Genomic DNA, 16146 nt, shown 5'->3' on the forward strand with positions numbered 1-16146 from the left:
TATCATAATATATGGTTTTATTTTCTGCATCCTAATTTGAATACAGTTGAGTTTTGTTAATTTATTTATTAATCCGTTAGGTAATTTACTCAGTCAATTTAGTAAACGTATTCTCCATTGACTATGAGTAAATTACGGGATTAATAAATAAATTAACAAAACTTAGTACAAACAAGGCTCAAAGCAGGAATGATAGTAGATCTATAGTTATATACATCGCAGGAAAGTTGCAAGTTTGTAGATACAGATGGCGCTGTCAATCACTTTCCTCCTGAACCCGCCGAGTAAAGCCTCTATACCTATATATATAAAAGTACTCTGTGCCGAGTCCGAAAAAGACAGGGGAGCGTGAGAGAGCGGCTTCAGTGATGTGTATAGAATTTTATAAAATTTTATAAGATATAGGTACCTACTAAGCATAGGGATAGTCTGCAATATACACAAAAGTGTTTGTTTATCGAGTGTTTACTGTTTTGGAAAAGTATTTAAACGCAAATTTCTGTATTGACTTATCCTATGAGGAGTTCATAGGCCTTCGAATACTGTTTGTGTTGGACCGCTTTAAAGGTGTGTTTGGTAGATAAAAAAAATATATCTGTACCCAATAGAAGTACCTTTTATCACGAGTGAAAAGTGTAGTATTGTGATAAATTTATATTGTTATGTGGATTAAACTAGCATTGATGTGGCAAACCGGATTGCACCAAGGTGGAGAAAACGTGACGCTGTTATAAGGTCAGCATCGCTTTTCTATTTAATTGTTTACTTTTATTATACATATATGATTCGATATGTGTATAATCAATTATAATTTCAATGTAGTTAGGCTATAATCCCCTACACATTAATCGATAAAAAAGGCGTATAGTCAGGAGAAATTTACTTAGACGCATTTATAAACACGTACATAGGTACATTCTATGTTCTAAAGATAGATTTCTTTTCTTACAAAATGTAAGTACAGTAAAAATTGTCTCAATTCTTATGATTTGTTTTAAATTATTATACTGATATTAAATAAAACTGAATTTTATAATTAATAAAAGCCAGCGTATTTCAAATAAAGTATAAACCTTAATTTATCATACTATTTTATTAATTAAGTACCAATTAACACCAGCTTAAATATTTACTGTAATATTAATTTGTGAAATACCTTTTCTATGTAAACAATAATCCAAAATTAACAGTTAAGGTACATTACTTAATGATTAATAAAACCTGAATGATACATAATATATGCCTATGAGCCCTCTGAAACTATATAATGATCTTGGCTGCTTATTTGTTTTTGGCTGCAATATTTATATGCTATGGTGAATTGAATAATATCATATATCTAGGTACTAACCTAGATATTATTCAAGCCTTGAATTAGCAATATAAACACTTGAATAACAAAACACTAATACACATGATTTTACAATGTGTTCACAGGATGAAAAGTAAAAAAAAATGGTCGTTACTCTTTAGTGGATGTATGAAAATTTAATAAGTTTATTCATAATGTTATGGATAAGACATCATCCATAACTCAAAATTTGTATTTCCATGTTAAAGGAATGGAATATTACTTGCGTCTAAGTAATATTAATTACTAGCTTACCACCCGCGGCTTCACCTGCTTTGTCTATAACCTAATATTTTATATACTAAAACCTTCCTCTTGAATCACTATCTATTTAAAAAAACTGCATCAAAATCCGTTGCATAGTTTTAAAGTTTTAAGCATACAAAGGGACAGAAAAAGCGACTTTGTTATAGTTATACTATGTAGTGATTTGTTTGGTCTTTCTTTAATAGAAGCTCTGTATGATGCAGTTTATTTGACTTGTGTTTTATGCAAATATAGAGATAAGATACACTTACCTATTATATTATACTGATTATTATCAAATTCATTCCAGTTGTTTCTGAGAAAATAGAATTAAAAGGGAACTATATTTTCTATCACCAAAATTTATATTTGTCATCAAGTTGTATCACCTATAGTAGAGCCATTTTAATAGGCAACATTTGACGTCTATCAATTTTATCTTCGAAGAGATGTAACTTGCATAAAAACATCGATTAAAGTGAATTAATCGATACGGATTTGAAACATTTGTCAATCGAATTTATTAATTTATAATGATTTTTATTTACAAGTAATCAATGCATTCGATTCTAGATGTCAGATTTCGATTTTTAGAGTAACATCTCTGGTATTTAAAAAGAAAAAAGGTTTATTGACACAAAATTGTAGCGACGTCAGTTCTTCAATTCAGAAATTGATTATTATGTTTAGAATGGTTTATCAGTAAAATGAAATCTTAAAATTACTTGTATTGGTCATTATTATTATAAATATGTAATCGTAATTTAAAAAAGTTAAGCAAACGTGCAGTCATCGTGCAGTTCTAACAAAACGAAATATCATGTTATTCTACGTCGTCGTTACTAGGTTACGTTGTTGAATTTTGTTGAACTGTCAAATGTTGCCTATTAAAATGGCTCTACTATAATAAATAGATCTATCACCACAAAATATTTTCGTTCTCAGATAAACAAAAATTGTTCCCAGGTATGAATTATCAAATTAATGTTAATATATGTGTAAAATAAGAGATCGATAACCAATAAAATTATATTGCATTACATGAATATAAACTTCGTTCTTATAATAACAGTTTTGTTACTTAAATAATAGCTCTGTGCTCAGAATGGTAGATCTGTCACCGAATAAATCGATTATCGATCCCTGACTGCGACTCCTTTTTATTTGAAATTTTGTCACCTATACAGTAGTAACATTTTATTTTGTTCAGATAATTCATTAATAGTATTCGTTATCAATTTAATACATCAATTTATAATTTTAATGAAAAAATGATCAAAGGGGCGGAGACAAATTGGCGCACTTTAAAAATTGACATGTGCAAACATATTATCGGATTAGCCATACGCTTAAAGCTGGCCAATCCCCCACCAGAAGCAAAAAAATGTGCTTATCAGCCAGAAAAAAAAGGGGCGCCCTTCGAAATCCAAACCAGTAACAGTAACATAATATGATTTATTGGTGATCTCTTTAAATTAGTTTGCTTAAAAACTTATTAGGACACACCTATTATAATACATACAAAAACATTTATTTGGTACTAGACCTTATATCTCAGGATTTTAGGTGATTTATTGTGGAACTGATTTTGCATTGTTTGGTGACTACTATTTTGAGGACAAACCCTATTATTTAAGAAACACAAAACTAATTAAATTGGTGCTTAAATGATACCCGAATTAAAACAGCTCATGTGAGTGTGTATAATTCTTTAAATGTCTCGGGATACAAATAGTTAGTGGAATTTTATCATTCAGAGATCCTTGTTTTTTTCTTCCAATGAAAACAGGTACATAGGTAATGCATATGTGTAGCATTTGAATTCTAAATCTAAACTATTCTCAAATGAACTTTTAAAATGTTGTTAAAATCTTATCAGCTATTAAGGAAGAGTTAAGTTATAGACACATGCCTAGAAGAAATATCTTCTCTTGTATAAATATGAAATTGGGATTGACTGGCAGAAATCACTTACAGCAATAAGATCACTCTCTGTACATACAGATGCTTATACATATATCATTTTTATATTGTTATGCTGTATTAAGAATTTTTTTCATACCTTCATTCATTCAAATTTCTCGTACATCACAATGTTAGTTAGCATACTCCTCCAGAAGAGCTGGACCAATTCTCATGAAATATTGTATTGGCCAACATCTATTTTTCATACCCGTAAGTGGCAAGGGAATGGCTGAACAATGTTTGCTGGGACAGCTAGTATGTACATAAAGATGTTGATAGTAATGACCTACATAATCCTAATGAATAAAAATATTTTTTTTTGGCAAACGCTTGATCACAAGCTCGCCTGATATAAAGCTAAGATATGGCCTAAGATGGAACGCGCTTCCCTTGTATAGCCTAAGTAGGCTTGAATTAGAAAATAAGATAATTAATTAATGAGAAAAAAACATGTTTCATTATCAAATAGGTAACTATTACATTTTCATATCTCCATTAGGTATTTAAATGATGATTTGGGTGAATTTTGTTGTAAAGATTAAAAGATATTTAAATGTGGATGACAAAAAGTATTTTCTTCTTATTACCATGAAAACAAAACTCGTAAAATGGCGTGAGTGATTAATTGTATGGACAAAGGTTACCCCGCGACAATTTTAAGTTCATGCAAGTGAAATTGCGGCCATGAAGCAGATACCTACCAAATGTATATTATACATACCTATTATAGAATGAACATAATGTAGTTATTTATTCAATTAAAAAAATATATATACTTACGAGTTTAATTATGTAATAAAGGTCTCTTACCACAAGGGTTACGGTTTGCTATAGCTAAACAAACTGTGTGGACATGTGGACAAACAAATAACATAATTGAAAAATATTATTTTATAACCAGATAATGAATTAGCCTATTAACGTGAATTATTGATAGTTATATATTTGTCCGTGTGATATCTATAGAGAGGTAACGTGTTCAAGTGGCCAATGAGTCCACCCTCCGCCCTCGATCTAGCACCCTCCACTCGATGGAACCAGTAACTCGTTTGTGAGCGACGAGCCGTGTCGATGGAACGCGTGCGATCTCAATTTTCAATACTTTGCGATATCACAGCCTCAAATTTTCAACTAATTTGCCAATTTGATAACGTTCCTACACACTATACCTACCTACCTACCTACATATGATTTATTTTTCAAAACAACCAATCTTTGCCTGTGATAGGTAAAAGATTGCTCTAGTTAATTTGGAATTTATCGCAACTACGTAGTCATATTCCTTGAAAGATTCAAAGTATTTAGGAATTTGCTAATTTGAACCCTAATTTTATTATTTCATCATGACTAGATACCTGCTACAATATATTACCCTTCGATATCACCAATAACACTATCAACAACCTTTTTTTTATTATTGCGATTAGTTTTATTTGGAAACTGTATCCTCAAAGAGAAATAGTAATCATACAATATATTATTGTGTTTGTTATATTGCGACTTACAGTTTTCAACATAAGAATACGTAGTATATTACTATTAGTCTGTGATAAGACCAAATGTCGCAAGCTCGCTCGCTTATAAGGGTGAAAGACAAGGTAGGCTGTTCATGTATGTTGTAGTAGTGCACTTAGACATAAAAGAAAGGAACGTGCCGCAGGGGATAAAAAGTTAGTCTTATTTTTACACCACTAAAGCTGTATTGTTTTTTTTTAACAACTCAAGGTTCCGGGAATACAATGGAAATCATTAGGAATCTATTTACTCTTTACAAAAATAGATTTTTTCAAGGCGTATGATTTGCTAACATTTCTTCGGCAAGTAATTATCGACGTAGGCATCTCTTCATTTCTAAAAAGTACATGAAACAAATCACTAGATCATACCTATCGCTAATAGTTGGCCATAAGATATTGAGATTACAAGGTAATAACAGAATAATATTATCATAACACAGTTTTATTTGTAAACAATTGTTTGAAGAAAAATAAAATATTTGTAGTGTTTGAAATTGTTTCACGATTGAGTTAAAAATTGTGTAGGTAGGTATTTACTATTTATCGCAATTAAACATACGCTCGATAAATTATAATCCTTTGAAACTGGCAATAATTATTATCAAAATAATGCTTTTCTCATCTCTAACCACATGCCATTTGTACATGTACTTTAATATCTATAAAAGAAAAAAAGAATGTACACGTGTAGATATAAACTAAAAAATACTTAAAAAGGACATCGACTATTTTTCAGTTATTTCACGGCAGATACGAAGCGAGAGGCTAGTGATGTTGCTAGTGATTTATCCTCAGGATTTATCACATGATTTATAAAAGTATCCAACATCAGAATTGACGTAGATAAACAAACGATGACTTTACGTCGCGCCTTCGTCTCTACGTCGTTTTCATAAATCCTATTACCTCCCTAGCTCCTTCATATTTTGCCCTTGTGAAGCCTAACTACAATCTAACATAAGTAACAAATGTATCAAATATATTGATTGTTTAAAATTTAAATGCATAAGCTAGTTTTTCGCTAAGTAGTACCTAGTAATTATCAAGTTATAGGGTAATTGCGCTGGTTTGCCGTCCAGCTTCAGTTTTCGTCCATTTGACTGACCTGCTACAATCACGTGCGTAAAACTTGAATACAAACCTACCTTCCCGCCCAAGTTTGCACTTTTTACGGTCCATAATGTTTAAGCAACAGTACTATCAACATGAAAATTTGATTTGACAAGAAGAGAGTTCAAAAAATTAACGTAAAAGTGGCCGCTTCGCATCCGTGCCTTGCAGATGTCATCGCGCGAGAGAAAAATTTGCCGGCGAGAAAAGTTCATGGTAAGGTAAATCACTGTTTTAGCTAGTTTACGTAATGTTTTTGGTACGTATGTTTATTTAGAAGCATAATAAACGCAATTATAAGTGTTTATCATACTTTTTTTATAATACTCTTCTAAATATTAAGTGGACGGATACTAGGTTACCAAATTCTCAAAATATTTGGTTTTCGTCCAAGTGGGCGGAAACTCAAACAGCTACGTGAATATTTGTTAGGGTCATTTTACTTTATCGGACCTTTAAAATACTGAATAGTTTCTCCCGAAGTGATCTTTATTGCTATTAGTTTAGATTTTTTGGTTTCCGTCCACTGCTTTGTCAGTGCTGCCAAAATAAAAAAATATTTAAAGAAGTGGACGAAAACTAAATTTAGCTTTAAATGTTTTAGTTTTCGTCCATGAATGAGTATTGGAGTAGACAAAAATTAAATATAGCTATTCTTTTGCATTACTTTTCGTCTATTTTTACGTATTGAAAAGTTTTCTATTCAGTATCTTCCTTATAAATAATTGGTGAGGGCCAGAGTGTTGTAGGTACCTAATATTATCATTCATTCAGTCATGTATCATTCTCCTTATGTGAAGTAGAGTCAATTATTCGTAGCATAAATGGGGGTAGGTCAGACATAATACACTGTATTTTTCTTGATTATCATTCACTTGAGTATCATCTTTTATTCTAGGTCTGTTTTGCCAATGCAGTATTTTTTTATTATACTTAGGTACTCAACGTATCCTCAGAAAGATCTTATTGTTTTTAGATGGCCTCGAAGGAGTCTAAGAAATCTAGAAAAAAAAAGACGCTGCGTACACTGAAGAATCTTTAGTAAAGGCTTTAACGGCAATTCGGAAAAATAAGGCATCAGTAAGACAAGTCTGTAGAGATTAAGGGATTCCTAAATCTATGGTCCTCGATAGAATACACGGCAAAACAACGTGGGCCAGATCTCGCGATTATTAATGCCAAATAAGAATCAGTAAGGCAGCATAGTTTATTTTAGTAGCTAAAACTTATTATTATATGGCTGTGTGTGTATAGTACGTTTCATTTGATAAACAAAGTATTAGAATGAAAATTTTTGTTGTTAGAATGAATATTTCTGTTTTTTGATGTTATTTCTTAGTCCTGTAATTATTACTTGATTCATTTACATTGTAAGGAAGGCATTCCTTTCTTTATTACGAATGATTATACAGTCATCACTAACGCCTATAAGGACTGCCAAGTGCTACATAGATCTCAGTGTTGACTAGTTATATTGATTATTATTAGTAAAACCACAAGTAAAACTAAACCTGTAAGGTAGTGAGAAATTAATGTGATGTTAATTAAATAAAAGTATATATTTACCTGTAATTGATTTTTAACTAAATAGTTGACCTACCCTCCTTTTTCTACACGGTGGTCGAAAACTAGCTTACACTAGGACGAAAACTAGCATTTACCCTACTTTTGCAGAAAATAATTTAAATTAAAAGATACATCAAAATGATTTATTTTCACTTAATATTATCTTAAAGAAGACTATATAAGGACTTAAAAAAAATTTAATATGTTTAAGGAAGGGTGCTCCAAAATATTTATTTCGTATCACAAAGTTGGCAACTCCTATAATTGGACGAAAACCAGCGCAATGACCCTACTACTACTACATACTTATTACTTACCGAAAAAGTTATAGGTATATTTAGTATTATATTCACAAGTAACAAATATTTGTACGTCCTTTTTTCAGATTTTCATTGAACGTTAAACGTTATGAAATAAAATCAATAACTCGCATAGGTACGTAATCATAATTTATACATAGGTACATACCGCGTTTTATTAACCATTAAGGTCATTTTTTGTGTAATTTTATGCGGAAGGATATTGATCGTGCCCGTACTTATTTTTAGTGTTGTAATTTGATAGCGAATTTCAATCAACACGTTTTCCTGTAATACAATATATGTATATTAGGCATTAGCAAGGTAGAAGATTCAGTTACTACTTACCTACTAAGTATTTTAGGGAAATTTATGGAGGAAACAAGCACGATATCCTTCCAATGCAAAAAGAGGATAGTCGAGCAATTCGAAACTGGTAAAACATAATTTAAGTAGGTTTGTAATAGATTTGATTGAGAATTTACACATAAATGAACGTTTTTACAGAAAAACTGACAGTTAAATAAACTTCTTTTTTTACTCTACTACGAAAGTCCATCTCATGTAGATACCGATATAACTGATAATAATAGATTCTCTCATTATAAAATATCTAATGTAGTTCGAAGTCTTAGAGACATGTACCTACATAGTTTAACTAGGTTCATGTAGGCTTTCTTTCACTCGGGTACTTTTGCTATCCGATCAAGAGACAAAGCAGTATCGTCAAACGTCGTGTATACGAGTGACCTTGTATCATAAGCTGGTAAAGGTGAAGTGTGGTTGCAGTAATCCGATCTTTGTTGCAGATGGCAGGACTAGCGCGGCGGATCGGCGGCCGCGCGGCGTCGGGTGACACGCGTTGCGCGACGCTTATGCCTTGCGACACGCGAGCATTTGTTATGTATGTATTACTTTGAACTAATCTAATAATCCTCATGCATCTAGTAAATAATATTTTTTACAAGATGATAAAATTCTTCAAATTACCAGAATTCGACTTAAATTAAATTGGACCACACTCGGGATTCGTGAAGGAATTCTTTCAAATACTTAATAAAAGAACCATCAAAATCGGTTTCCCAAATCGAAAGGCCTGAGGTAATAAACACAAAAAACAGCCGAATCTAGATCTTTTTCTTTTTTTTAAATTTGATTGTTTTTTTATTTGAGTGTTTAACTTTTGAATTATTATTAATTATAGTCGAGCCAATTTAATAGGCAACATTTACAATGCCATAATATTGCGATTGAAAAGGAATTTCAATCAACGAATTAAAAGAAATGTAGCTTTTATTTGTATTGAGCAACTAAAGTATCGCGAGTCCGACTCGCACTTAACCGATTTTTTATCAGTAGAACAATGCGCTCAACATAATATATTTTATTGAAGAAGTATGCAATCGATCGTCATAATCATATCCTTGCTTGGTATATCTGATAAGATCTAATATATTCGTATTTATTGATTTGAATTTTGAGCAAAATGAGGGAAATTCCAGAGACAACGCAAACAGAACAGAGTTAGAGGTATGAAACAATACAATTACAATTTCAAATTATTTATTGCATCAATACATACATTTAGAAAACGTATTATGATTTTTTGTTGTGTTCGTCAGACGTACTCAACCTACCTAAATTATTAAGCTCTTTAGATTTTTATTTTCAATACAAAATAGTTACCCATATACAGGGTGTCCCAGAAGTCGACGTCAAGCCGAAATTTTCTGAAAGGTAATGCCACACCATTTATCAGAAAAATTGAAAAAAAAATTTAAGTCATGTATTTTTGAAGTTATGGATTTTTTTATTTAATTCCAGAAAATGTACACCATGTGACAGTTTTTTCATTCCTGTTGTTACAAATATTTAATTTTTGCCAATTTTTTTCTCTTCCGTCATCCCGAATAGTGATTTATGTAACCTGTGATCCTAAACCCTGTGTTGATCACTCCAACTTGTAGGAAAATGTCATTTTATACCGTACCAAGTTTTCAAAATTAATTTTTCGCACTACTTCAACTGATCGTCATGAAAAAAAAATGTACTACTCCAGTTTGGCAAGTAGCTTTAAAAGTTAGGGCATTTAATAAGGATTCTAACGTGGTATAACACTTACTCCATTGTATCTTAGATCGGCCATAAAAAATTTTTTTGTTAAACAAAGTCTGTTTTTAACAATTTCTTTGAAATTACAAAAACTATTCTAGTGTACCCAAAGCGTTCCTAATGACCACAGTGTGGTTTAAATAAGATGGAGAGAGACATTCCATAAAGTGTGAGCGAGACAGATAGACTACTTATGACATACGGACGCAAATAAGTGAACGAGACAGATAAGCATTACAGCCACTTAGTTCGAGAACACCTTAATGAGGAATATCCAGACAGATGGATAGGGCGGGCTGGTACAATCTCGTGGCCCGCCCGATTTTTAAATCCTCTAGATTTTTTTCCTGGGGAGCAGTAAAGGAAAAAGTCTATTCCAAATCAATTGAAAATGTAGAAGAGCTTAGATAGAGAACAGCGGAAGTAGAAGAATTTTTAAATAATGGAAGATTTGGCCGCCTGATTTCACGATCTTTTTTAAGGAGATGTCGAGCTTGTATTGCAGCTGAAGAACGGAAATTTGAACATATTTTGTAAAAAAAAGTAATCAATTTAATCATAAAAAGAAACTGTCTTTATTTTACTCTAATTCACTTATTTGCGTCCGTATGTCATAAGTAGTCTATCTGTCTCGCTCACACTTTATGGAATGTCTCTCTCCATCTTATTTAAACCACACTGTGGTCATTAGGAACGCTTTGGGTACACTAGAATAGTTTTTTGGAATTTCAAAGAAATTGTTAAAAACAGACTTTGTTTAACAAAAAATTTTTTTATGGCCGATCTAAGATACAATGGAGTAAGTGTTATACCACGTTAGAATCCTTATTAAATGCGCTAACTTTTAAAGCTACTTGCCAAACTGGAGTAGTACATTTTTTTTTCAGGATGATCAGTTGAAGTAGTGCAAAAAATTAATTTTGAAAACTTGGTACGGTATAAAATGACATTTTCCTACAAGTTGGAGTGATCAGCACAGGGTTTAGGATCACAGGTTACATAAAGCACTATTCGGGATGACGGAAGAGAAAAAAAATTGGCAAAAAGTAAATATTTGTAACAACAGGAATGAAAAAACTGTCACATGGTATACATTTTCTGGAATTAAATAAAAAAATCCATAACTTCAAAAATACATGACTTAAATTTTTTTTTCAATTTTTCTGATAACTGGTGTGGCATTACCTTTCAGAAAATTTCGGCTTGACGTCGACTTCTGGGACACCCTGTATGTACCTAGATTAATTATTATCAATAGTGAATAAATGAAAATACAAGCAAATAATATAGATTAGGATTTAGGTAGTAAGAACTAAGAACATTCATAAACACAGAATTATAATATTTTGCGAAGTTATGCGCTACAATTGATGCGCTAAAGAGTCAACTATTGTGTAGAAACATAGCTCTCTATAATATGTTGCTATTTCAACTTTCTCAACGGTAGGGACTTAATTTGTAAAGCTACGACGATGGAAGAGCATTCGTGCAAGCGGGTGGCCAATCATCTTGATTCTCGATGGCGTACCCGTCGGAGTCCACGCAGTAAGTTATGTCGTTCGCGACCTGGTTGGGGCGGTAGTTACCGTTCGGCTGGCAAACCTCGGATACTGTCATACCTCGCTCCGGGAAATGTATTGATGAATCGCGGGCACAGTCTGAAAATATTTGATACAATTATCAGATAAAAAAGTCATTTCCAACATGTCTAATAGTTAGATGACTGTTTTCGCACTTCATGGCACTGAAAAGATATAATAAACTTTTTAAACTATTTTTAAAATCTGATCGAGGTGGGTTAATAAATTTAGGTCGTATTTACGTCATCTAATGTTTAATGTTTTGTTGACAACAATGACTATTTTTGTCTTTTTAAAGTGAGCTACTTACCGCAATTTAACTGCGTCTATATGTTACATAAATAACGTTTGCTATTGTTAAATTAAATTATAATAAATAAACTGTGACCTGTGTTTACACAATTATAAAGGGAGTGCCTGAACCCTGAGTTATTATCACTAATACACACTTTATTAATTTCACTAATTGTAATTACTATTAGTAGTAAATATTTATTTAGGTCCGTTATGAAAGAGTCAAACTTTTTATATTAAATTATTTTGTAAAATTACATATTTTTATTGCTTAATCGGTTGGGACAAAACAATTCATCAACCTACCTGTCGAGTAAAAGTTAATCATGTGATAAAATTAATATAATTCTACATTTTAAAGTGGCTTAAGTCTTTAAACCATATTGAGCCGTGGCGCCAGTTATATAATTTACGCCTACAATATCTTGTCTTTTATGGGAAAAGCCTCGCACTTTGACATTGATTTGATTAAATATACAAAGAAATCAATGCATCGGAATGCTTTTAATTTTATATAACAAAAAAGAGACTCTCCCATGTGTTTGGTGCAAAATGAAAGCATCGCACCTATCAAACATACATGTATATTATGTCCGATTCGTTGCCGTTGTGATAGCGCAACTACTTTCGTTTTCTGAGAACTGGTTCAACAGTTATGTTTTGGTAAAAGATCCTATACATGACTCCCACATTCCAGCAGAGCGTCAAGAATGAATGGAGTCACACAACATGTCGGGAATAGGGTCACGGTCGCAAACCGGTCGCCGTGAATTCGCTCCGCAATGCGTGTGCACTGTGCACTAACTGTACTGATATACGTTTCCGCGTATCTTGCGCCGACATGACACATGAACGATAACCATTGATAATCAAGACTCGAGATACTGTAACGAAGACTAAAGTCCTGTTACAATTTCCCTAACAGAAATACTTCCCTAACTAAATGGATTTCTATTTATAGGCACCTATTTTGTGGGGACTGTTTGAAATTCTATTTCAGTCGACTTTCTTTTGTATTTTACCTAGGGTACGTTGGGTTAGGTGTTTTACGAATAAATGTGAAAACACATGATACAAGGTACTTACTACAATTAATTCCAGCCATTTCACTGACAACAACCTGCCAAGATCCAAGAATTTTACCATCACGGCCGGTACAATAGGCACTGGAAAATATGTTTGAAGAGTATTATTGATTGTCTAAAAGTTGCTTTTCTACTTACCATATAACAAATTATTCAAGTGAAAGTTAAGTCTAATGAATCGAGCTTTAGTCACGGTGTTGCTAAACATTGGTATTGGCATTCTATTGTGTGATCGTTTTGGATATTAATATTATGTCCTGGTATAATATAAAAATGTATACCGCGTATGACCAAACACATTGAAATGGTGTACAACACGCAAAAATTGTATTTGAAAAAATGTACAAAATAGTATACCAAGGATAATACAATAAATTGAAAATATTATGTAAAATGTTTAAAATTTATGATTCATAGGTTTTTACAAAATATGTAAAATAACTCAACGCCTCATGTAAAATACCTCACACTTACATTCCATTCTGAATTTGATATGGTCCATAACTTCCGTCGTAATCACAGAACGTTGTTGGATTTCCATAAAAATTAGTTCCATGTTCCGATTGTTCCTTATGTATTGTTGCCAATGCGAATGCTATACTTTCGCACCTTCGCAAGTACTGTTCGCCGACCGTCGAGGCACTATCTTAATTGTTAATAGTAATAAAATAAATTATAAATATAATTAAATGTAAGCAAATCGAGTATTCATTGAAAAGTATATGTATTGGCTGTTGTGGCCGTGGCTGTCTGTTTTCGGTGAAAATTAAAATTCTGCGTAGGCTGAGAGCACAGCTTCAGAAGTAGACCGTATGTAATTATATCAATATTAATCTAATTGGCAATAATTGATTGTTGTTGTGAAAAATTGACAACATCCTACTCCTGCTCCGTGCTTGATAAATCCGTCAAATGGAAATAAGGGGCCCACTTCTACATTTTTAATATAAATTAGTTCCATGTACCTATGAGCTTTATATATAAAACTAGCTTTCTGTCCGCGGCTTCACCCGCCTCCTCGAGAATAACTCTATCTAGTATCTCTTAAAAAAAAACCGCATCAAAATCTGTTGCGTAGTTTTAAAGATTAGGGAATAGAGACAGAGAAAGCGACTTTGTTTTATACTATTAAAAAATTAAAAATTATAAAAGAAACTTTAATATCGTGATACTCACAACAAGGCAACATCTTCATGTCATTTTCTGGCACAGGGATGACGCTGGGTTGGCCAGTTTTTGTTTCCACACACCAACACATGCCATTGCTACATTGCAATGGCTCGTAATCACCATTGGATGAACAGTGTAGTGAAACAACTTGCCCTTCCTCCTCTAGTTCATGCCTACTTCTGCTACATGCTATAGAATTATAAATATTTTAAAAGATTTGATCGTTTGTGTCTTGATTCTTGAAGCAAATGCTTATTAGGTACATATGAATTTTGAAGTAGGATTGTGACCTAAAATAAGATTTGCTCTTATCTATAATATTTCAATTGATTATATACCTCATCTGTAAATGTGTATTTGACAAGAATATTTGACATTGAATTGAATTAATGTCTTTCTATCTTTCAATTTTTAATCCACGGGACAGTTAAATATTAAGGATAATTTTTATTTTATTACTTTGCTGTGAAATCCTTTGCGTATTAAATATATTTTTTGTATTACTTTGACGTTTTTGCTCTTATTTTATCATGTCGCAGGTAAGAAATTTTAATCATCTCAGATACAAAGATGCTTACCACAAGTCATCTCGCTCGCTTGGTTCCTCCACATTTGTCCAAATATTCTGTTACCGTTTTTATCCGTGCAGAAACATCTGTGATGTATAAACATTTAATGTCAATAGAAATGAATTGGTGCAGTGAAACGTTCGAGGCTTTGTTTGCTCTGACATCACGTGAAATAATAAATGTGTACCTATTCTTTTAATTGTAGGCTGTAGCTATGGTTTTAGTTTATACGACGATGAACACATGAAAATTGTATTGTAGAAAACTGTCTGAAAACTTTATTATTGTATTAATATGTAATGCCACTCTTTCTTACTTTAACTTTAATAATAAATAGATAGTAAAATCCACGAATTACTAGAAAAAATTAATAGCATAATTAGTATTTAATCGATATCCTTTAAATTATTAATGATTTTGCTATTCCTTTTTGTTGCGTAAGTACGAATAGAAATCGTTTTCATGTTTCGGATGTTCGAAAAAGGACTTCTTGTCTGATTTCATAATTGTTGTAATTATTACTTACCTGCCAGTAAAAACATCGCCTTTGCATTGCACAGGCGCATACCATCCGTTCGCTAAGCAGTTGGCCGGAGGGCGGCATTGATGATCTAACAATTAATTGAACGTTTATAAATATCTATTTAATAAACACTAAAAAAATACATTGATAAATTTAGGAAAGGTTTAACGTTACACTTACAGACAATGAAAATCAAAGAAGACACTATTGTCATTAATAATAATTTTAGGTTGTTTCTTTAATGTATAGTTATATTATTTAGTTTCTGGGAACACTTACCAAAATTATGATCATCATCGTCATTGTCTCCCTCACCGATTTCACCTGTCGGTGTACAGCCAGGACAACAACCGAATATGTGGCTATTTTGTGTTAAAGTGAAACCTACACCACATTCTGTTTGAGACAAATCGGTAATACACACTTGAGCCTTTTCACATCTTTGCGCGTCTAACACTTGTACTAATGTAAAGCTTAAAACCAACATAAACGTAGAAAAATACATATTTTCAAAAATTATATGGAACAAATAACTATTTGCATTAACAATTTCTGATTAATTAGTGATTGAATTATTATCAAGTTTTATCGAAATAATCTAATCATGAAATCCATTTCAAAAACACACAGTGTAGTCTGTCGGTAGATAAAGTTTTATTAAGTGAACATAACATTTGTGTGCATTATTATTTTTAAATAATACAATTTTAATTTTTAAGGATATATTTTTGTTATATCATTATTGAAATAATGGAACTA

At 32.0% G+C, this 16146-nt stretch overlaps 2 protein-coding genes across 5 annotated transcripts in view; one reads left to right on the forward strand and one right to left on the reverse strand.

Moving 5' to 3' along the window:
- Nucleotides 1-329: 329 nt before the first annotated feature.
- LOC123694520 overlaps nt 330-16146 on the forward strand; it is a 44777-nt gene continuing 28960 nt past the window's right edge. For all 4 annotated transcript variants that reach the window (XM_045639976.1, XM_045639979.1, XM_045639980.1 and 1 more), the window contains exons 1-2: nt 330-735; nt 8864-8958. The gene's annotated coding sequence lies outside the window, so the exon portion shown is untranslated. The remainder of the gene's footprint in view (nt 736-8863; nt 8959-16146) is intronic.
- LOC123694521 lies at nt 11486-16081 on the reverse strand. The gene is made up of 7 exons (XM_045639981.1): nt 15667-16081; nt 15391-15475; nt 14874-14950; nt 14302-14484; nt 13600-13771; nt 13127-13206; nt 11486-11824 (listed from the first exon to the last, which is right to left on the reverse strand). The coding sequence occupies exons 1-7, from the start codon at nt 15890-15892 to the stop codon at nt 11631-11633; spliced, it is 1017 nt and encodes a 338-aa protein (XP_045495937.1). The 5' UTR covers nt 15893-16081; the 3' UTR covers nt 11486-11630.

Source organism: Colias croceus, chromosome 9 (assembly GCF_905220415.1).
Source record: "Colias croceus chromosome 9, ilColCroc2.1".
Lineage (NCBI taxonomy): Eukaryota > Metazoa > Arthropoda > Insecta > Lepidoptera > Pieridae > Colias > Colias croceus.

What these genes read in the sequence shown, in the direction of transcription:
- LOC123694521 (XM_045639981.1), bottom strand. Translation starts at nt 15,892, where the DNA reads ATGTATTTTTCTACGTTTATGTTGGTTTTAAGCTTTACATTAGTACAA. An exon ending in CGATGATGATCATAATTTTG is followed by an intron (nt 15,476 to 15,666) that starts GTAAGTGTTCCC and finishes ATTAATTGTTAG; the next exon opens with ATCATCAATGCCGCCCTCCG. An exon ending in GGCGATGTTTTTACTGGCAG is followed by an intron (nt 14,951 to 15,390) that starts GTAAGTAATAAT and finishes TATACATCACAG; the next exon opens with ATGTTTCTGCACGGATAAAA.